This window comes from Apus apus, chromosome 2 (assembly GCF_020740795.1).
Source record: "Apus apus isolate bApuApu2 chromosome 2, bApuApu2.pri.cur, whole genome shotgun sequence".
NCBI lineage: Eukaryota > Metazoa > Chordata > Aves > Apodiformes > Apodidae > Apus > Apus apus.
This window is the reverse complement of record NC_067283.1, coordinates 6,848,492-6,872,480: the sequence shown is the minus strand read 5'-3', so window position 1 is coordinate 6,872,480 and position 23,989 is coordinate 6,848,492. Positions and strand designations below refer to the sequence as shown.

The 23,989-nt window shown below is 42.8% G+C and overlaps 1 protein-coding gene across 3 annotated transcripts in view; it reads left to right on the top strand.

Annotated features, from left to right (window-relative positions):
- The window catches only part of PRKAG2 (protein kinase AMP-activated non-catalytic subunit gamma 2), a 225,423-nt gene that overhangs the window by 140,124 nt on the left and 61,310 nt on the right, over positions 1-23,989 (top strand). For all 3 annotated transcript variants that reach the window (XM_051612435.1, XM_051612434.1, XM_051612436.1), the window contains one exon: positions 12,621-12,835. In XM_051612435.1, the coding sequence (XP_051468395.1) occupies positions 12,621-12,835 (215 nt within the window). The remainder of the gene's footprint in view (positions 1-12,620; positions 12,836-23,989) is intronic.

Genomic DNA, 23,989 nt, shown 5'->3' with positions numbered 1-23,989 from the left:
TGAAAAGGCCAAGGCAGATCTCCTTAAGTAGATCGGATTTCCCCACTGAGTGAGGGAAATCTCTGGCATGAAGGTGTCCCCTGCTCCAGAGACTCTGCTGCTTAGGTGCTCCAAACACGCTGAGTCCTTTTGGCTCCTACTGTTCTCATGTGCTTTATAGCAGGGTGACAGCTCTTAGGAGTAAAACAAACCAGGAATGCGACTGTTGTCATGTGCTGGAAGCATGCTGTAATAGTGACCTGGGATGGGCTGTGGGGTGAAGCTGGGGCTGGATGACAAGGGAGAGAAAGGATTTCCTGGAGAGGAAAATTGCCTGGCCAGCCCTTTGGAAAAATGTAAGCACACTCTGCAGACAGGCACTTGTGCTCCCTCCTGCCAGAAACTTGCAGCACTGGAGAGCTGGGTCTTGAGAGAAAGTATCATCTGCAACATCTTGTGCAGCCAAGGAAAGGAAGCCACCCTCTGGCATACTTTTGGGGCTTGGTCCTGCAGGTGCGCTGGTGAGTAGGCAAGTGGATGAGGAAGGTTTAAATTAGCCTGCAAACAGAAGATGAAGTAACAAGAAAAAAGGAAATGTGTGAGAGGCTTATTCAAATAGCATAGGTCTCTAGCGGACCTGAAGTGCAAAGTTAGATGTAACATTTTAGTAGGAAGCACGGAGAGGAGATGCTTGGTCTGCAGAATAAGGAGGCAGATCAGGAGTCAAGAAAGCCTTCATAGCTGGGAAGACACAGGCCAACCTTGTGTCTTGTAGTTGTCACAAAAATATCAGAAATGTGTGTTATAAACACTTAGGAATAGAGACATAAAATCAGACCAGGTTGATCCAGTGCAATGGACATGACTAAAGTTTAGTCCCTTCCCATGAGTTTGAATTTTACTCATGGACAGGTAAGAAGAATAAGATGATAAGAGTTGAAGGGGACCTCCAAAATGATAGGATCATTAAATATCTTAGGGTGAGTGTTCATTTCATGTGACTAATATATATTTATCCAGGTATGTGTTTAAAATTCCCTTTAGGGTTATGTTAACAAAGTGGGGATTTGTTTCTGGATGAACTCTTCTTTTTTTAAGTAGGATGGCCCCAAGTGCTCATGACTCCGTTGACCATGTAGCATTGTTGCTAAGTGTGTTGAACGTGTACACTTGTGGCAACACCAGAGCCTCAAACTTTGTAGATGTACCTCTTAGTACAGCTCAGATAGCCTCTTGGGCTGCCTCCTGGCTCCATCCTTAAGTGTGGAGGTACAGATGTGATATCATAGAATCAGAGAATGGTTTGAGTTGGAAGTGACCTAAAGATCATCTGGTTCCAACCCCCTGCAGGGGCAGGGACACCTCCCACTAGACCAGGTTGCTCCAAGCCCCATCCAACTTGCCCTTCAACACTTCCAGGGATGGGGCATCCACAGCTTCTCTAGGCAACCTCTTCCAGTGTCTCACCACCATCACAGTAAAGATTTTCTTTTAATGTCCAACCAGAATCTCCCCTCTTCCAGATTTGATCCATCATCCCTTGTCCTCTCTGCTCTTCAGCTTCATTTCATTGCTGGGTATCATGATGGTACTTACTTTGTTGGTAAGAGTGTGAAGAATCACAGCAAGAGGACAGGACTTCATCTGATTTTAAGTTTACCCAGCTGCTGTGCTGGAAAATAAGATGGTAACTGATTCATCATACATCAGAAGCATGAACTTGCCAGTGGTACATCCCAATTCAGGGAATATTTTAAGTTTTTTTGTATTGTTTTGGTTTTGGTGTGTGGCTTTGCAGCTGCCTTCTCCCCTTTGTGCCCTCAACCACATCCTAGATGGACAACTCTGTTCATAGCAGCTGTTAGAAGAACCTGGGCTGAAGTTTTCTGTACACTTCAAGTGGTATAAACCAGCACTGCCACTGTACAAAGTGACTCTGGTTTCCTCCTGGCCCCGTTCCCGCTGTCCTCATAGTTGTGCCAAGACGAGTGTTTGTACTGCCTCGGGAAATCAGTCTGGATTAGAACTGGATGTCAGGAATGGGCCAGTCTCTTTTCAGTGGTGCCCTGTGACAGGACAAGGGGAAACAGCACCAAGTTACAAGACAGGAAGTTCCACCTCAACATGAGGAAAAACTTCTTTACTGTGAGGGTGACAGAGCCCTGGGACAGGCTGCCCAAAGAGGCTGTGGAGTCTCCTTCTCTGGAGACTTTCAAGAATCATATGGACACATTCCTGTGTGATCTGCCCTGGGTGTTCCTGCTGCAGCAGGGGGGTTGGACTTGATGATCTTCAGAGATCCCTTCCTACCCCTATGATTCTTTGATTCTATGATATGATGGAGATCTGAGGTTAGTTGTCATCTACATCACTTTGAGATCTAATAGTGAAAAGCAGAAGCAAGATGGTGTTTTGTGGATCATTTCATGGGAAAGAGAGGGTTGGTCTCTGAGCAGGCTGCTGTCTAGAGCAAGCAGCCATTTACTCCACTAATAATCAACTAAAGCATGGTCCACTACCAATGAATGCAATGGAAATTATAATGCCAAGTGGCATAAGGAGCAGGTTCACAGCAATTTATCTTCGATCAAACAAGAGCCATAAAGTTATTCGTTATTTCTTCAGAAGGCTTTGGTAGGTGTGCTGGAGAGCACTGGGCTGTCTCTGCTGCACCATATGTGCACAAAAAGATTAATTCTCAGGTTAGCAAGATGGAATTATGATGAGATAGAAGTCTGACTCAGGCACACTGGGGAGAGGCAAATGCCACAGGCTGAAGCAGTGCTTGGACTCCTGCTGAATTTTGAAAAGAGCTGGAATGAAGCAGATTTTTTGTTATTTTAACAAGAGAAGAACAGAGGGTTTGAAAAACATAAATTTCAGAAGCAAAGAAATCGTAAATTACAGCTTCATTCTCTAGCTACAGCTTTCCTGAGGGTTTTGAGTACTTTGCAAATATTTAATTACTCTCACCTCAGTGCCCTTGTAAGCATTTCAGAGAATAAACAAGAGTAAACTGTGCTGAGAGAGCTGCAATCCAGCTGTAACTCCGATGCCCTTACTAGCACCTCTAGAGCTAGTTTCTTCATTTTAAGAGTAGGAAAGTGAGTCTAACATAAACTGATTAACTGAATAGAGAGCAGGTAGGTCCTGATTCATGTGATTCCTGAAGGCTCTGCTCCAACAGCCTTGTAACCTGCTGTTCCTCACCTCAGTAATTCTGTGATTCTGTGTTTCTGTGATTCTCTTTCACCACTTGCCTTCCTGCTGCAGGGCCATGGCTGTGTGCATCATTTCAGCATTCCCCTGGTGCCAGCCCAGGACCTTCCATGCATGTGCTGTAAATAGATACCCTGGGGGTCTTTATGTGCATTGATATTTTGTCTCTTGGTTACACAGACAGTAGATGTACTATGCAGATGAAATAACCCACAGTGATTTCAGTGGGGTGCTGCAGGCTCAGATTTAGACTGTTCTTTTCATTAATGTGGACTTCTAATGACATATTTATAAAATGTCTGGGTTTTTTTTAACATTTCCACAGAGTGCTCCTCTGCTTTAGCATGTTGCAGAATAATGTACATGGTTAAGGCACTGATTTAGAGCAAGGTAAGTAAGAAAATCTTTGCATCCCTCATTTTAAAAAAATGTACTTTGGATGAGCAAATCATAGATCACAGAAGCAACAATTTACTCTGTTCTGCAGCCCTCCCAAGCAGCAACTTTTGAAAAGCTGACATTTAATGCAGTGATTTAAGTATGAAATCCATAAGCGTAAAATTAAGCACCAGAACAAACAAGTAATTACTTCCAATCTTCTCTTCATACGTTGTGCAGACAACATTTCCCCTGCCACCTTTCCCCCTGAATTATCCTCCGCTTTTCCTTTGCCTGACAAAGTGCAAACCCTTCAGGTCGGGCCTTGTGTTGTCTTTTATGTTTGTGAAGCACGTTGCACCCAGTGGGTGCTACCAGGAGCTAGATAAGACTGATGATGCTGGTGACTGTGGTTTGGAAGCTTTGCTGTGCAAAACCAGGGAGAGGGTGCTGGGGCAGAAAGCACTTACAGCCTCCAGCAGAGGCCAGGGTGGTGAGACAGATAGTGCTGGCCACTGAAGTGTCACCAAAGACAGACAGGCAGGGGGGCATTTAGCTCAGCTGGGCTCTAAACAGCAAAGAAAGCCTAGCTAGGACAACTGAGGTTAATGTGGAAAGAGCTGTTAAATGTTAGCTTCAGCAGCCAGACGTCTTTGCTGAAATAGAAAACAAAAGTTGTTTCATTAAAGCCTCTGAACACCAAGTACCCTGTGGAAGTTTAAGTGCCAGGTGGTGTATTAAGTAAATAAAGCAGTCCTGCTGTAGGCATTGTTCCTCACAGCAGCCAGCCACAGCCAGCACACAGAACAAGTGCCCATGTGAATCTCTGCCATGTGATGTGGGGCTGTGCCTGCCACTCGGGCTGATACGGGGCTGGGAAGTCAGAGGAGACTTTTCGTTCAGCAGTTATTGGTGTGTTGTTGATAAGGGCCAACTGTTGCACGTGGCTTATTTGCATGGCTTGGCTCGAGCTCGTTAGTCATCTGGTTTGGATGAGAGAAAGAAACTCGGGGTTTGGACAGGTGTCATGTGTCTTTCCAGCACAGTTTGAATGAGGAGGAGTGATTGATTCTCATTTTAGTGACTTTTCAGATTGGTACCACAGTGCTGCACAGTTGGTGTTCGTTAGGACCCAGCAGTTCCCCCAGGCCATGGCTGCAGAATGTCCTACCCCTTTGCTGGCAGTCCTGGCTCTGTGTACAGCAGCAGGAGCCATTTGGAAGGTGCCACTCTTAAACTCCTCTTGCTCTGCTGTCAGTAGCAGGATTTGAAAGTTTAACCAGGTGATTCAGCAAGTGAAAATCTGGTATTTGTAGGCTTCTTGACCCTGCAAACTGTGGGTGATGGACACACAGGAGGATAAAGCATTCTTTGCTCTCATGTGCTTCTCATAGAGATGAGAAGGCCCGAGCCTCCTCCTCCTTGTGGTTCTACAGGGCATTCCCCCATCAGGCTGTTACCTGCTGAGGGTCAGTGTGAACACTTCACTCCTATCACTGGCACTTGTGCTGGTAAGGTACATGTTTCTGTGGCCTGTGTTTCTGACAGTGTGCTGCCCACAGCCAGATGCTGTCTGGTCAGTCTTGGTGCTCGGTCTCTCAGTGTAATTACCATGCTGGCTCAGATACTTGCTCAGTGGCTACCTCAACTATTACCACAACCTCTTCATTTGTCACTTGCCAGACTGTCAAACAGCTGTGGAATGTGCATTGAGCTGTCTCAAAAAACAGCAACCAAAAAAAAGGCATTCTTTACCATCAAGCTCCTGGCTGATCTCTGCTTCTTTGCTAGAAATTATTTGCCCATTATATTCTCTGCAGTGTTTGCAAGACAAAGGAGAAGGGGTGGCAGAAAATCAGGAGTTAGAAGCCAGGTTAGAATCTCCCTGGCAATGAGAACTAGAAAAATCCCATTGGGAGGGATTGGGAGGGATTTCTGGTTTCTGCTTGCTGTGTTTGGATCCCATTTATTCATTGCTTTAAAAGCACCAATTCATAATTGTATACATCTCTGGATGCTATATACTACTTTCTGCAGTTTGCCTATAAGCCTAAAGAGCCCAAGGTCACAGTCCTTGACAGCCACCTCTCTCCTGACAGTCAAGCTCCCTGGTCAACTCATGTACTCTGATAGAAACTACTCTGCTGAAATAAGGAAATAAAGGAAAAATGCAAAACTGAAAGTGATTAAACTCTTCTAGTTGCAGAGAATAACTATTAAGAACTAAGTGTGAAAACACAGCTCACTGTGGAGGTTTTAAACTCCAAAAGGTTCTGAGCTGGAGAGAAGGAGAGGGTAGAAACCAGCTTCCATGGTGCTTGTGCATGGGACCAGGGGAGCTCTGCAGGGTGGGAGCCTGTCAGTGCAGAGGTGATGGGTGTTCTGCTGGTGGCTGCTCTAGTTTGGGATCCAGAACTTCACAGTGCACTGTGGAAAGGCAAAACAACACAAAGACAAAACCTGCCAGGGCCTGCAAAGCCCCTTTGGCAGAGACTGGTGGTGTAACTTGCTTGCTGTTCTCAGATGGTGGGTATTTGAAAAGCTGCTCTAAGGAAATTAAATTCAGCTATGTTCTGTAAGCCATGCTGACTTAATGTTTCAAGTCTGTCCAGATCTGTCAAGTACATCCAACAAATGTCAGATAACCAATGGATGATTCTGGGCAAAGTGGAAGGCTCTTTGTCTCATTAGCAGTGCAGGAGAAACCTGCAGTAAACCCTTTAAAGGATACAGTGTTAGGAAAATGTTTCTCCTGATCAGCCTTTCCCCATAAAGGGGGCTCAAGTTCTTCAGAAAGAAGAACAGTTCTCAAAACTTTACTAAGTAAAGTCTTCAGCTTCTGATTTTCTGTTTTATGAGGAAAAGGTGTTACACTGCAGATGCCAAAGACACCAGTGTTGTTTAGGCACGTAAATAGACCACAAGTGGAGGAGAATTGGCTGAATCCTGGAAACTGATACAGCTTTGTCAAAGGTTTTAGAAAGTGAAACAGCTTCTAGAGCAAAAGTTGGAGCTTTTAGGTTCAGGTATTTTTGTGGCTGAGAACACTTAAGGAGTGGTTTCCTTTACTATTTTTTAACTAATACAAAGAAATTAGATTTTTACTGAAAAAAAAATGCACATTTACCTGGGAAACTTTTCAGACAGCATATGACATTTTAATGACTTAAAGAGTGTATTTTACTCTTCCTTGGAGTACTATAAAATCTGTAACATGTTTTTGGAAACAAGTAAGCTTCCCATTAAATGGTGTACCAGTTAGATGAAAAGCCATGGAATTGCTTCAACAAGATTGGAACAAAAGAGTTAACCAATGCAAGTAGGATGGTTGTTGCTCAGCCAGAACCAGGGAGCTTAGATGAAGGCCTGGAAGGCCTGGCCATTATACTAGTGATGTGCTGTTGATTGCAGATACTGGTTTTATGGTTCAATAGTTGAAAGGGTAGTTCCTGTAGGGTGGGAGGCATCCTAGATTGGTGTGTAAGTGAAAATACAGCAGGAAATTTCCTGGGCAGCATCTGTCATATTTTTTGGTTCAATAACTGGTTAGGTTACTTTCAGGCTTAATTTTTTTAATTATTTTTTTTAAACTAAGAGGTATTTTACAACATTCAGTGTCAAAAACAGCAGTATTATTTTAATAGAAACAGCCAGAAGCCATTTACCTGCTCATGGTTTCATCATTTTACTGCCATTAAATGGCATTAAACTTAATTTCACATAATTTGCATCAATTTGCTTATGTGTCATAATTAACATAGTATTGTGTCTGAAGAGTGAATCAGCTTAATGAACAGCTGGCTGGACTCAGATTCACTTGTGCTGCTAACTACTTAAAATTCAGCAGCCACAGCCTGCTGCCTTCTCTGTTTCACTGCCAGCTGAAGAATGGAAATGAAAGAGCAGTGTTGTCCTGGGAAGAAATCAGACAAAAAGTGTCACATGGGGCCACTACAAATGGAAATTCCTTTTGGGTTTTTTTTTCCTGAGAAGTTTCAGTCTAAATGGTAAATGAATATAGACATATATAAACTTGGAAAAGGTATTTTAGCAACAGCTTTATTTGCTAATAATGGCATTACCTACTTGTTTGGGTACAGGATGAGAGAATACTGAAGTGTAATTCCCAGGAAGAGTTAGACTGCAAAAGTGATTCATTTTTCATGGCCAGTCACCAGTTTTAGCAACTTCATCTTAAGCACACAAATACTAAATTAGAGTTTGAGAACAGGCTGCTGGCAATGTCCTTTGAGCCCTCAACAAGGAAGCATGACTCTATTCCAAACCACCCAAAGCCAGCCCTTTGTACAGGAGCATTAGCACATCCCTGAAATCCCCAGCAGTGTCATTTGTGGGCAGGTGGCTCCAAAGGTTCATGGGAGCAGGGGCCGGTTTGTTGGTTTTTTTTCTGGAAAGAGGTTATTGGAACTGTGGGCAGAACTAGATGTAGCAGAGCTGATAAATGAAAGGGAGGCTTTGGCAGGAATCACTGGGCTGTGAGCATCCTTCCTCCCAGAAACCACCAGATGCATCCTGCCAGGTCAGGCATGAAATGTAAGTGACAGAACTAATTGTGGGTGTCACCCGAGGAAGGTAGGAAGTGTAGGAGGGCAGCCACCCTTCTTCCCTTGGGAGTATATAAATGACAACACAGCACTTTATCCTTTCCTGTTATCCATCAGTAGAGGGCTGGTTTGGACCAGAATGCCCAAGTAGTGGGTGGAGAACTTAATCCCGTGCAAAATAAGGGCTTTATTTAAAAGAAATAGTTACAAATACCTAGAGACTCATTATTTTTGTGTGTTTGTGACCAGCTAAACACCAGCTAGCGCTGCGTGCTGACTTGGGCCAAAGCTGGGGGCTCTGCTGGTCCAGCAGGACTTTCTCAGGGCTCTTGCCTCCAGCCTGTGGTGCGTGAGTAGATGCCAGCTGAAGCTGCTCAATGCAGGCACAGAACTGAATGCCACATCAGCACAGCGTGTGGTCAGGGACAACGTTGTCCCAGGGAGAAGGCAACTGGACGTGGCCTTGTTTTTCTCAAAATTAGTGCTACTTAGTTGTGTTAGGATCTCACCTGCATATTCCCAGTGAAGTTATACTATCAGACAGAAGTTGTTTCTTTACATGAATGCAATTCTGCACCACGTTTTCATATCGTCTTGTGCATGTTCCTATTGACATGCATATTCATTTATGCAAATGTTAGTGATTATGATTCATCAATATGGAGACCGTGCACTTACCCTCCTTTTAGCTCTTGTTTTGTCCGCGGAAAGGAAATGTCAGGATGAATCAGAACAAAGCAAAACTCTTGGGCTGATTTAAAAGTGGACAGGGACAATAAAAAAACAAAAACATTGGACAAAACCTTGTGTTAGCCAGTGACACAAGAACTGATCTGCTAGGTGTTTTTCTCTCTCTTTTTAAATTTTTTTCTGGTCTAAAATTATTGTTCTGTGTTATGGAAAAAGGAAAAGCTATTTAGTTTCTTAACACAAAGATACCATATTTCATTATTCATTTCACTGCCTGATGAAAGAAACAGCATCAGAGAGAATCACTTGCCATAGCAGTTCATCTTGTTACCAGAACCAGTAGAGTTTGCAGCCAATCTCAGAGATTGTTTCTTCTCCAAAATCCTATGTACATACTGCATTTTTTTCCCCACTTCTTTATAGAAGACTCTACAATTGTTGGCTACTTTTCACTGCTCCATAGTTTTATGTGCTCCAAAACTAACAGCTTTCAGGCATGGCATACAGCTGGATCTTGTTTCTTCTTCTTTTGTATATATATAAGTAGATATTTATATGTATATAACTAGATACTTACACCAGTGCTGCTTGTTTAGATGACAGTCGAGTAGGATTAAAGTGAAGGTAAAGTTCTGTTATTCCTGAACTGATTTTGGCCTGGGGATATATTACAGATTTTCATTCATTTATGTAGCAGGCTTTTATAAAACTGTTGTAAAACTGTTTGTAGGGCCTAGGATGTTGAGCTGTACCACAGCAGCCAAAAGTCTTTTGTTTTAATAATCACAAAAATATGTAATATTTCCTGTGGGATTATTCCTTCAGTCTCAGTACTGTACAAATGTAAATATCATAGATACCACAACCATGCTATGAGGTAGGCTTTTAAATACTAAAGATTGAAAAGTTTAATTACAGAATTTAATCGAGTACCCTGCAAAATAATTATAATTTTACCTCCACTTCTTTGTGGAAACTGAGTCACAGAAAAATTGAATCTCAGACGGATTAGGGTGTGCCTCATGGTGAGTGCTTTATGTTGTAAGTGCCTAATTGAAACAGACAGTTATAAGGCTCAGAGTGATCCCAATAAAGTTGCTGGAGCCACAGATACTCATTATCCGTAACAACTCACTCCGGGTGTCCAAGGCTGGCATCCAAAAGCAGATTCACCACCAGTGAATGTTCTTATAAAATGGAAGCCACGCTGTCTGTCCTGGATGTGCCATTACACATCTAGAATAGTTTCCACAGGATATAAAAGACATTACTGCTTTGGTCTCCTTTGATCCACGTCTTCCTGTGTCCTATAGATGTCCTCTACTTTTGGTAGGCCAGCCTTGTTAGGACGGTGAATTTGTGGTTTCCTTAGGTCTGGTAATTGCTCTTTTGGCAGAGCTTGTTCATACTGGAAATGTTTTTCGTAGACTTGCTGAATACATTAGTGCACAATGAACACATCCCAGCAGCAAGACTTTCAGATCTAATAGTGTTTTTCTCCCTTTTAGTGGTTTTACATTTGCATCAGTTACAGCTGCCATCCACCTCAGTCTGAGTGCTCAGGAAACATTTGCACATCCATAAAAACACGGAGGACAAGAGCATCTTCCCCAGAACTCTTTATCTAAACTTGTCTGTAAGCAAAAACTGAACAGACAAGTTAGGTGCCCTTTTGAACTTCAGGGTGTGGAACACTCTCCAGTCCTACTGAAATCAGGAGAAGTTGAAGACATTCAAAACACCAGGGTTATTCTTCTTGCCTCATCCCATGGCATGTCACTTTAGACAGCACTGGTATCTGCCTACAACACCAAGTCTCCTCTGGATCTGTGGTTATTGCTGGACTGGCAGAGCTGCAGGTTCTTTATGAACAGGATGTAACAAAAATGGAAGTCCCTGGAGGGCAGCTTACAGTTCTGGGCTCCTCAGTTCAGGAGAGACAGGGAACTACTATACAGAGTCCAGCAGAGGGCAACAAAGATGACTGGGGGACTGGAGCATATCCCTTATGAGAAAAGGCTGAGAGAGCTGAGACTCTTTAGCCTGGAGAAGAGAAGGCTGAGGGGAGACCTTATCAATGTATATAAGTATCTAAGGTTGGGTGCAGGGAGGATGGAGCCAGACTCTGTTCAGTAGTTCCCTGTGACAGGACGAGGGGCAACGGGCACAAGCTGGAACACGGTAAATTCCATTTAAATATGAGGAAAAACTTCTTACAGTGAGGGTGACAGAGGCCTGGGACAGGCTGCCCAGGGAGGGTGTGGAGTCCCCTTCTCTGGAGATATTCAACACCCACCTGGATGCAGTCTTGTGTGATATGCTCTAAGGGATCCTTCTTTAACAGGGGAGTTGGACTCAATGATCTCCAGAGGTCACTTCCAACTCTGACAATTCTGTAACTCAGAGTAATAATTTCTTCAACAGACCCACCCCCCCACCCCCCTGAGTAGTTTGGTTTCTAATTTTCTGAGCCTAGCATCTTAGTTATTACTGATTTTTAGTCTTACTTTCCATCAATACCAAGTTTTCTTTGAAAGTGCTGTCTGTGCCGTGAAACGTGACACTGAGAAGTCATGAGTATCAAGTGAGTACTAGTAAGGCAGTTTACCCCAGGTTGAAAGGAAGGACCAGTGGAGTCTGAATGTGCACCACTGCAGAGCTTTGGTGCAGAAATCTCAGGTGGAGCCTTTCAAGGTGGAGCCTTGAAAACTCCCACTGAGAAGATGAGCTAGACTTACCATGAAGATGCATCATCGTGCTCTCAAACGCTTCTTTGAATGACTTGAGATTGTATGCTTATTAAATGCTGTCTTATCTGCTCCCTGTTGATGGACTTGAGTTCCCTCTGGACTAACTGATCATCTGCACAAATGTTTGCAAGAAGTGAACTAAATTCAGAGATGATATTGGTGTCAGCAGCCCACTTAAAAATACATAGCTCTGTTCAGCCTCACAGGTTTTATGCATTTATGTCTGTCCTGAGTTATGCATGAGATCATGAATCATCCTGTGTTTGCTGATGTACATGGGGGTGCAACAAGAAACACAGATGGTGTAACTTGAATTTTCAGATTGGTTGTGGATATCTGCTGGTTCTTAAATGGATAATAAAATAGCTTAAATTATCTGTTTGATCACAATTCAGAACTGCCCTAAGAATGTAACCAAAAATACAGCTGGGGTAGATACGTGTGTTAAATATAAACAGGATGCTCACAAGAGAAATTATCTGCTCCTGATACTGATTTTCAGCAAAATAAATGAATAATGTTTCCCCTCAAAGACTGCTGACAACAATTCTAGTTTGTATAAAGGCATTGCCTTACAGAAAGCAGGCTGAGGCTTAGGCCCTGTTTCTTTTTGCCTTTACTCTTACTTCAACTGCTGGACGAGATACTGTTAAAATAATAAAAAAGAAGAAAAAGAAACTGTTAAAGCTCCTGAGTGTTCCTGAGACTCAGAGGAGTATTAAAAGTATAACAATAAAGGCACACCAGTGCTGAGGATCATTTCAGAAATCAGGAATCAGCCAGGAGGTTAATGCAGCACAAACCTCCAGCACTCTGCACTTGCCACCCTGCTTCCCTGGGCATTGATCAGAGAGCTCAGCTGGTTGAGTGACTGAGAGTCTTATTGGCAGGACAGAGCAATTCCCTTCCCTAAACCAGGAGGTGAGATACATACTTCTAGTCTGGGAAATGTGATTTAAAAAAACAGGTTCATTTTAAAGCTGAGATTTTTGTTTGCTTTTCTTCTGAGCTGATCTTTGGTAATTATTCTTGTTTACAGCCTCTGGCCTCTCCTCTTCTCCATCTACCCCAACACAAGTGACCAAGCAGCCCACATTTCCTCTGGAATCCTATAAGCATGAGCCTGAGAGACTAGAAACACGGATTCACTGTTCTTCACCTCCAGACACAGGGCAGAGATTTTCTTTGCCTTCATCTCAAAGTGCAGCCAAGCCTCCCATCATGACACCAGCTCCCTGTGCTACCTCAAAACCAGTAAGTAAAGCATGTGTCCAGTTTTGCACTGGGAGAAGTACAGGGCTGTGTGTATCTGTTCTTGTATTACAACCAGTGGGTTAAAGCATGTGTGTTCGTGTTGTGGAACAAAACAAGAACCATGTCAGGGGGCTTATTCTTCAGACTTGTCTCAGCTTTCCCATTATTCAGCTGGCCAGGCAGCAGTAGCTCCCCTTCTGATTTACCCACATAGCAACTAATTTTTGTTCTCCAAGTGAACTTTGCAGTGTCTACAGATCCAGCATACACTGCTGGGATGCTGCTTTAGAGAAGAATAATATTTTATTTAGGATTGTCTTTCATCTCCCTTAGGAAGAACTTATGATAGAGCTGGCAGCCAAGGAGAGCATATAAAAAAGAAATTCACAGTAGGAGCTGCAGGGGTTGTGAGTTCCTGCTGCCTCTGGGGTCTGAGATGACTGGGCAGTTGGTGACTAATGGCACTGCTGGCTGTCACACCTCCTGCCCGAGCTCAGAGAGTAGAGGAAGAAGGGCAGCACTGCCAGTGTATTTATCCAGCCCCCCCATGTAGCAGAGGTGTCTTCATGAGACTGGTTCCTTCCGCTCCTGGGAATGCATGTACTCAGCAGTTCCTGGGAATACATGAATTCCAGCCTCTGACACTGTCCACCACCACATCCACACTGCACACTGTTGTGCCTCCTCCCCTCTCCCCTGGCCAGCCTGAGCCTCAGAGGCATCGCTGCTCTTCTCTTTTTCTGCTCCTGTGCCTTTTTGCCACCTATTTCTTTTTTGTGTTAATTCCTTTGCATTAACTGTATCCGTCCATCTGTTGCTCCCCTGCCTCTTGGAACTAGGAGGCTGTGATCTGTCACCAGCATCTGTCCTGCATCTGTTTCCCAGCTTTTCTCCTGTTGTGTTTTGGTTTGGTTTTTTCTTCTTTTCCCCTCAGAGTATAAAATCTGTGACATTTTCTAGAATTTCTAAAGGACATAAAGGTTCATGAGGTCTGTTTCCCTGTTGAACCACTACAAGTTCTGCTTCTTTCCAGTTCTTAGGGATTTATTTAAAAGCAGGAAGTTTCCTCCCACTCGCCCATGGAAAAGCTGTTCCAGGATCTGAACACACCAACACAGCAATCCCAGAGCTCTGCCTTAGTGTCAGGTACCTCCCCAGCAGCACCAGCAGTTTATGCTGAAAGTGTCTGGGCACTCAATCCATGTCCACCTACTACTTTTAAGTCATTCACACACACCCAGTAAAGTACATGCCCTATTCTGGGGAGACCATCTTAAACTTTAGAAAGTTTCTGATTTTCAACCTGATTTTTTTTGTGGACAGGCTATGACCATTTGCTCTTATAATTAAAAGCCATTTTCATTCATTGTTTGTAACATCCTGTTGTACCTGTAGCCAGCCTTTGTTTTTCAAGATTAAGAAAGCCAAATTCTCCTTACAAAATACAGACTTTCTGTTCTGCTGCTATGTAAAAGTAAATAACTATAGTATTAAATAAAATAAATCCTGCATTTATAGCTAGGGAACTCCAGCAGTAACTTTTCTCCAGCCAACTCCCTGCCTTTCCAAGTAAGTGATAGTCTTGGGATACATAAATCACAAAATTCAAAGGCCTGTAGGACAAAAAAATAGTTTTGGTTGGTTTCAATCAGTCATATCATTTGCATATGAATTGTTTATCTTTGTTATGCAGCTACAGAGAAGTCTTTTGTACCTGTTAGAACAGAAACTGGAGGAAAAAACAAAACCTTAGCACATTCCACTGCCCCAAAGACTGAAACGTTTGTTTCGTTTTTAATTATTTGCTGATGCAGACAAGAAGAAGTTGAGTAGAATATGCCAGAATAAAGAAAAAGAATTCTCAGCAAGTATTTATCAACTGTTGTTGTTGTGTATGTGTGCAGGAGAGTCTGGATGGAAACTCAGTATGTTGGACTGATAATGATCTGCTCAGAAGATGGAGGCACACATAGGATGGGTAGTGCTTGATTATCTTTGGTTGGTACCCTCTGTACTCATTTCTGAGAACAGGGTGTGTGCAGGGCTGCCAGGGAATCATTAGGGTTTTTGTTTTACTTGGGAACAAATGTCAGCAGCTACAGCTCTGTGAGGAACAAATCCCTGGATGTTACCTTTTCAAAAGAAAGATTTGGCATGTTCTTTTAGTAGGAGAAAGAGAGGAGAAAGGGTAAATTTCTGCAGAAAGGTGTGAATCTGAAGCTGATGGGTGTTCACTCTGGACTGTTCTGTGTTTTGACCCCTGTCAGTTATCTCCCTGGCACACCTTTACAAACAGGACAGCAGTAGACCAACAGTCTTGATTTGAGTACTGTATGTCAAACATTTCATTTATTCTGAGCTGTGTGCTCATAAAAACGTTTTCTCAATGCACATGCCATAAACCAATCTTTAAAAGGCAAACTAAATTTCTTGTTTACTTAGATCACCATTTCTTGGCGTAACAATTCCAATTATCTTAAAAACACACTATAAATTATATGATAAATGGTTTCCTACTGGCCACGTTGTTAGATGATCAGTGTAGTGACAGGGAAGCTTCTATGTTGACGTCTGAAATGAGAAGATGACCCTTATCTACAAGGCTCTGTCAACTTAAATCTCATTTACTTCTTACATTGTTTAACTAGTGATGATAATCTGTGCTATCCCAGAAGTGTTATAAATGATTCATGGCTGCTCTATGTATTGCAAAGAGGAACCCTTGGACCAAGACCTGTGATTATTATTTAAAAAAACAAAGATAAGCAGATAACTAGAGGAAGGTGCAGTATCAGGATTTGGAACTAATCCTAGCCCACTGTTACCATTAACTGTCTTTGAGGTGATGGATACTTGCTTTTTATATGTCTGAGACTGTGGCACAGATGGTTAAATCTGTTCAGTAAGAAAGAAGGAATGGAAGAAAGAACTGAATCACAAAATGGTTTTGGTTGGAAGGGACCTTAAAGATCATAGAATCATAGACTGCATTAGGTTGGAAGGGACCTCTAAAGGTCATCTAGTCCAACCCACTACAAGAAGCAGGGACATCAACTAGAGCAGATTGCTCAGAGCCCCATCAAGCCTGACCTTGAATGCCTCCAGGGATGGGGCCTCCACCACCTCCCTAGGCAACCCGTTCCAGTGATCCACCACCCTCATATTAAAGAACTTTTTCCTAAGGTCCAACCAAAATCTACCCTTTTCTAGCTTGAAACTATTATCCCTTATTCCCCTAGTTCCACCCCCACTGCCGTGGGCAGGGACACTTCTCACTAGACCAGGTTGCTCCAAGCCCCATCCAACCTGGCCTTGAGCACTTCCAGGGATGGGGCAGCCACAGCTTCTCCGGGCAATCTGTACCAGTGTCTCACCCTCACTCTAAATAATTTAATCCTAATGTCTAACCTTTTCCAGTTTTGATACATTTCCCCTTGTCCTCTCATTACACAGCCTTGTAAAAAGCCTCCCCCAGCTTTCCTGGAGCCCCTTCAAGCACTGGAAGGTGCTCTAAGGTCTTCTCAGAGCCGTCTCTTCTCCAGGTTCAACAGCCCCAACTCTCTCAGCCTGTCTCCAGAGCAGAGCTGCTCCAGCCCTCTGATCAGTTTTGTGGCCCTTCTCTGGACTCTCTCCAACAGCTCCATGTCTTTTCTGTGTTGGAGGCTTCAGAACTGGACACAGCACTCCAGGTGGGGTCTCATGAGAGCAGAGCAGAGGGGGAGAATCACCTGCCTTGACCTCCTGGCCACAATTCTTTTAATGCAGCCTAGGACATGGTTGGATTTCTGGGCTGCAAGTGCACATTGCCAGCTCATGTTGAACTTCTCATCAACCAACACCTCCAAGTCCTCCTCAGGGCTGTTTTCAATCCATTCTCCACCTAACCTGTAATTATGCTTGGGATTGCCCTGACCCAGGTGCAGAACCTTGCACCTGGCCTTGTTGAATTTCATGAGGTTGGCATTGGCTCACCACTCAAGCCTGTCAAGGTCCCTCTGGGTGGCCTCCCTTCCCTCCAGCCTGTTGATCACACCACACAGCTTGGTGTCATCAGCAAACGTGCTGAGGGTGCACTTGATCCCACTGTCCATGCCACCAACAAAGATGTTGAACAGCACCAGTCCCAGTACTGACCCCTGAGGAACACCACTCATCACTGATCTCCATTTAGACACTGAGCAGTTGACTGCAATTTTTTGAGTGTGACCACACCCCCAATTCCTTATCCACCAAGTGGTCCATCTGTGAAGTCCATGTCTCTTTGATTTCAAGGCAAGGATGTCATGCAGGACAGTGTCAAATGCTTTGCACAGGTCCAGGTAGATGATATCACTTGCTCTTCCCTTATCCACCAATTCTGTAATCCCATCCTAGATGGCCACCAAATTTGTCAGGCAGGATTTCCCACCAGTTCAGCCATGTTGGCTGTCACCAATCACCTCCCTAAAATTCTGTGATTATCCATGTGCCATAGCATAGTTTCCAGGAGGATCTGCTCTGTGATCTTGCCAGGCAGAGAGGTGAAGCTGACTGGCCTGTACTTTCCGGGTCTTCCTTTTCTCCCTTTTTTTAAAAATGGGGCATTTGTCTCCCCCTTTCCAGTCAGTGGGAACTTCACCAGACTGCCACAACTTCTCAAATATTATGGATTAAGAATAAAAAAGAATAACAATATTTATTGCCCAGCAGATGTAATCAAAACCTTTTATGTTTTAGTAGCACTTGGAACAGCATATGTTTTGATGTGATTTTTAAGCCTTAGATTCTGAAAAGGGTAATAAAAAGTGACAGTTCCTGACAGAGGGAGATTCTCCTTCAGCGAGTATCATCTCAGCAAACCTAAGCAATTAAGCTCATGCTAAGATTGTGATAATCACTGTGGTCTGAGTTTATCCCACCTAACTTTAGAAACCTATCTGAGCTGCTTAAGTTGGGGAGAAGAGTAGCTCAAGTTTTCTCTGTATCCCAGAAAGAGGCATTTGCAGGGGATGAATCGGATCTTCAGTGGGCTGGACAGCCTTTTGTGTGGATTATAAGTGGAGTGACTCCAGGTGTTGCATTTCTGAGGCACTTCTGATAGGTGCCAGATGTGATGAGGCTGTGGCACACCAGAGCAGCAGCTCTTACAGGCTCTCCTCGGAGTGTTTAGCTGTTCCTAGTCGTTGAGTTAGAAGGTTATAATGAGAAATTCAGTTGATAAGAGATCAAAGCTATGCCAAAAGATTACTGTGTACTGCATTAAAAGGGGAAGGAGCAATTTGATTTTTCACAGTGCAGTTCATGACTCTGTACTTTGGCCTTGTGTTGTTTGGACTGTGTAACCTTCAGGTATTAAGTGGTAAATGATAACTCTTCTCTAATGTGACATTACTAACCATGGAAGGAATGTAGAGAGGCTGCAACTTCAATCCTGAACATGTTTGCCCTGTTTCTGCTTTGCCTGTCTTTTCAAGTGGAATGTAGCATGTTGAGCTTAATGTGGTTGTAGCCTTTTAATTTCCTTCTTTCTTCTTTCACTGATGCATAAGACACTGTGAAAACAGCAGTATTCCCTGTCTCCTGCAAACACAAGCATTTTTGTGGTACATTATTTCTTGGTCTTCATGGCCTTCTCCTTTCCTGGCATGAGAGGAGTCCAGGCCAGAGGAAGAAGATGCCAGCTCCAAATTGAGGAGCTGCCTTTGAGTTCTCTTTTGGTGAAAAACAGGGTTGAGGCTTCCTCTGCTTGGAAGTGACAAAGGCAGAACATGCTTACAAATGGCTCTTTCCAGATGACTGTGCAGTGAACCACTGCTTGCCAAGCTACTTTTGAGCTCAGCAATTTCCCAGAACTTTCTTAGAAGAGGGGATCTCAGCCAGAAGGTAGTCTGAGACTTACTCTAAGCTTGTGTGAGCAAGTCCTGTTAAAACTGCAGATACAGCACACAGGAAGAACTGGAAGAGTCCAGTCTGCATCCATTTTATACTGTCCTTGCTGCTGCAGCAGATGGAAGAGAAATGTAATGTAAATCTGGGACTCACCCTTTCACTCCTAGTTACAGAGAAGGAAACAAGATTGTTTCTGCAGCTACTTGCTTGTTTAGTGGTAGCACTTCCCTGCAAGGCTATTCATGCTGTTCCTTAGCCAAAATGTAGTAAACTCACAACCAGGGCTGTCCACTTGTTCAGCCTGAAAGGCTCTTACATCTCACCCTGCTGCTGGCAACAAGCCTGGGAACCAGGGTATGTGCAGCAAGTCCTTCAGTCTGGCTCTCTCCAAAAAGCCATGCCACCTCTGAGAGCTCCATAATCTGATTAAAGAGATTTAAATCTGATGAAGAGAACAGAAAAGCCTCCTTTGATTCTGATGTTGTCTTAGGAAAAAAAAAAAAAAAAAAAAAAAAAGCACAGGCTGGCAAAAAAAGAGGAATGCAGTCTGCAATTGTACCAGAACTCCCTGTTTCAGCATTCATGTGGTTTAAGGCAAGAGTGCTAAGATGTTAGTGTGATTTGGGTTTGAGTTACACCACAGTAAACTGATCACAGAAATTAGAGGCAGAAAGGCTGTCATTTACCAGTGAAGAAAATTCCTGCAGAGTTGTGTGTCCAGGGTAGTTTGAAGTGCCTTAATACCAGCACTCCTTCTGGGAGATGGTTCTGTTCTCCAGCAGATCCCATGGGACATCCATCATTGGGACATCAACAATCCATCATTGTTTAAACATTTCTTCCTAGTGGAACTGTGACTGTCCATGTGGAAGTCTGTTGAATTTGAAAATGGTATCCATTTGTCCAGTAGTTGGCATGTAACTAACTAGTTGCAAACCTAGTAAAGGAATAGCTTTTTGATGAACTACATAACAATGACATACAATATTAATAGGAAAATATCTTGAGCCCACCTGATCTGATTTCCTTCTTCTTTGATAAAGCATCATGGTGGCTCCACTGAATTGAATATAGGCTCACAGGAGAATTATTTGAAATGCTTGGAAAGTTCATAGTAAGATTCAGGGAGACATAAAAAATAAATGAACCAGTAAGCTTAAGAGTGAGCATTATAGAAATAGAAAGCTTTAGCTACAGCACGCCACTTCTTTTTAATTACAGCTCCCATTTTATCCTTATTCTGTTCTCCCACTTTACCCCAGCCCTATTAATCTTATCTTTTTTATCACATTTGGTATTTTCCTCCCCTTTTAGTATTGTAAATTTGCAACAACCATCTTACTAGCCATCTTCTACTGGTTAATTTGCCTTTTTTTTTTTTTTTTAAAAAAAAAAAGCTACTTATTTGGTTTAGAAGAACAAATGTCCTGTCACAACCTCCTGAAACACTGGTTTCCTAATGTATTTCTATTCTGGTGGCAGTCTTCAGATTCATGGCAATCAATCTTAGGATGCAGTGAAATGGTATTGCATAAAGATGGTTTTTTTCCTGCCCTAAGGAGATGTGTGTCTGTGTCAGCTTGTGGCTTTTTCTGCAGCCACAGAGATAATTTCATCAACTATCTGTGGATTCACTCAGTGGAGAAATTATTTTAATGGCATAAAGTCCTACAATTTCTGTTCCTCCTAGTCCTAGATCAAAAGGAGAAAGGCTAGGTGGAAAGGATGAATAGCCAGACTGCTGAGTCCAGCCAACTCCCAGCTACTTTGACAGCTCTCATAAGGCTATAAGCAGCTAAGGCAATTCAAACTACAGCACCTATCAGTCTCTTTTAAGATACACATTGGTACCAAAATTGTGAGCCCAGCATCCAGAAGACAGAGTTAGTGGCTTAAAGCTAAGTGACTTTTATCATCCTATGTCCTGCACTAGGCATGGTATAAAAAGGCTAAATTTAAGGATCTGGCCCCACGTGTCTATATAAATAGACATCTTTGGAACATGTAACATGACATAAGAGGGTGCTTCAAGATGGACCCATGGTTTTACCCATTGAACTGATTTCTCAGTTTCTTTCTGAATTTTAGACTTGTTACTTTGCTGTAGGATTGGAACTTCTCATAAGAGCAGGCTCTGTTAGCAACTTGAGGCTGGATACATACTCTCTAGTTTAAGGTAAAGCTGCAGCTTCATACAGGATCGCCAGCAGTTTCTCACTAGCTACATCTGGGCAATTTTGGGACACAAAAATTATCTCTACATTGTTTATTCACAAAGCAGTAGGGATTACAGACCAAAGTCTTTCCATAGAGGAATGAGATACAGGATTTGGAACCTGTTCTGTTATACCATGTCTGCTTATGTATTGAACTAGACAGAAAATACAGCAAAATAAGCAAAAAATGCTTATAGAAAGGAACTCTATGCATTCCTCACCATCTTCATCTCTCCTAGCCTGAGTTTGTTCATATTGTGGTTTTAGATACACTGCCTTTAATGGCCAACAGAGTTTTAAAGAATAAAAAAAGCTGGTTAATACCGAAAGGAGATGAACTACATACAGCAGTGATATTCCTTTCTCACTCCCTCACAACATTCCCCAGTTCCTTCCTCTAACTGGATGAAATAAACTGTTGAAGTTGGGAGAAATGAGGGGGACACTGCAAACAACACACCACTGTAAGGCTTCTTTCCCCCAGCTTTTGTGTTTTATAGTGTCACAACCTGCTTGTGCAGGAGAAGAGCAACACAATTCTTCAAAAATACAGCTTGTGCCTGTGTTTTCTTCTTTTGAGATTACAATCAAGCAAGTTTGGCCATTTGAAAGTCAGCTGCATGGGCTGCTGACTCAGAAGAGGACTAGATACCATCTTGGCAGCAGCTTGGAAAAATGTTTCCATTGTGCTGGTGAAATGAATGCAAAATATTTATTCTTTGAGCTTGTTCACAACAGCATTCTCAGCTGGAACTGAGGGTGGGGCCATGTGGAAGGCATTTGTAGGAAGACAATGATGATTGGTACAGTGCCCAAGGTACTCATGATCTTATTTTATGATTAACAAAGGACAAGGCTCCTACCATATGGGGCTTATAAGCTGGAGTGTAAATCGGTGAAGTAATCAAGAGAGAATAAAAGAGAAAAGGTAATGGAGGCAGAAGGGCAGCAAAAGAAGGGGATGGGGCAGAATTCCAGAGCAGGGTTACAGTAAATTGCCTGTGATAAGGTTAATACCTTAGACTTTGGAAATTTTTATTTATCGTACTTTTTCACTTACAACTGCACCAGCCAGAGCATCTGCAGCATGTAGAAAGTCTTCTTCCTTGTACCTCAGAGCAAAAAGTTACTAATTGCTATTTTGTGGTGTATGAGCACATACGATTCAAGGAGGAAAATAAACATGATTCTTGCCCTGAGGAACTTATTGTCCAAGAACCTGATCTAGCAAAACAGGCCAGGCAAATTCTAAAACCATAAGAAAGTAGTGGCTTAAACAGGATTGTTCCTAAGCACTACTTCCAGAATAGATTTTAAGTGTGGCCATAACACAGTGATGACAGAAGGCATTGAAGGAAGGTAACCTGAAGGTCACAGCTCTGAGTTTGGTTGAGGTTGCTATGTATTTATGTTGCTGAATCTCAGGTGCTGTTTTGTTTTGGTTAATGTCAATGTGATGATGGCCTTGATCCAGGAAAGCACTTAAATATTTGTGTGGTTAATTTTAAGTATGTTGGTAGTCCTGTTAGAGTCCACAGTATCAGAGCAACTAAAGCCATGTGCGTGCTTTGTCACTTTGCTGGATCAGGGTCTTTGTACAATTTTTACTGTCTGTTAGAACACAAATGACTTGCACAAGTACTGAAGGTGAGAAAGGCAGCTGATGGCCAGAGGATGGAGAAAGAGTTGGGGAAAACATTAAAGGCTCAGAAAAGACTAAGTGAGGGAAAGAGCTTGGGAATCAGAAGAGAGCTCCTGGTGACAATGGAAAATAGCTGCTCACTGAGTGGCAGGGAGAGCAGCAGCTGCAAGATTGCTATCTGCCTGCTGTTGTGTGTTTAGCCTTTTAAGCTTTGGGTGTTGGGATTGTATTTACTTGGAAACATTTGTGGTGTGTACTACTCCAGCATCCAGCTCCTTACATAAATGGAAACAGCTACTGATGAAGAAATGGCTTATGAAAGAAGATGAGATTCCCCTCCAGCCCCTTTCCCTTAAGCACACTGACTGCAGTGACCACACAGGAGCACATCCCAACAGACCTGCTGCACTCAGGGCCAGGGCACTGCCACAGCTGACTTCTTAGGGAGCCTGGGAGGAATAGTTTCCATGGAGAGTGCACAGCTTTCTTCCCTGGAATATGTCTTCTGAAAGAGACAGCAGGATGCCACTGAGCACCACTTTGGTACAAAAGGTCACCATTTCTTCCATCATCCAAGATTTTACAGGTACAGAGGTTACACTTTGGAGAAAAAGATGCCTTCCTCAACCTTCCTTTTCCTTGTGGCCTCAAGCATTTGGCTGTTGCTGTTCCAGAGAAGACATCTTGGAATTCAAAAAGCATTTCAGTTGCAGAGTTTTTAAGGAAAATAAGAGTTTAGAAGGGAGAAATATACAGTGCAAGTAGCTAGGGCATGCTTTAGAGATCAAAGAGAGCTGGCTGCAGCCATCTGCCATATCACTTGGGCACCTCTAAGTCACTTGGTCTCCCTCAGTTCCCCACTTATAAAAAAATGGGGTAACACTTCTTGGAAGTCAAAGAGATGTTAGGATCATAAATATACAAAATATTCTAAAGAACTAAAGTATTTCTTCTAGAACAGGAGTTGCAAGTGGCTGAAGATAAGTTAATCATAGATGGTATGTGTTATTTTTAAAGTTTGGAGCAACAGGCTGTTACACTGCAGACTATAATAACACATAGGAAGCTAGAATGTTTTCAGAGCACATCAAGATTTACACAAAAGATCACTGTAAAGTAGGCTGTTCTTCTGAGTCCTGTGTTTATTTTAGAGCTTCCTTTAAAACAGTTCAGACATTCTCAAGAACTGATAATTTTCACAGAATTATCTCAGGACATCGTCCTGCAAGTTACACAAATAGTAGGATATATACAAACATTCTCAAAAATTGATGTTGTGCCCTGTAATGTACACTTGCTAATTTTTACTTATTTTTACCACAACTAGCCATGTAATTACTTTAAAACCATGAATCAGTGTAATGGCTACCTAAGCCCAGTAATGACCATAAATAAATACTTAATGTTTTTTCTAGAGGTTCATAGCCA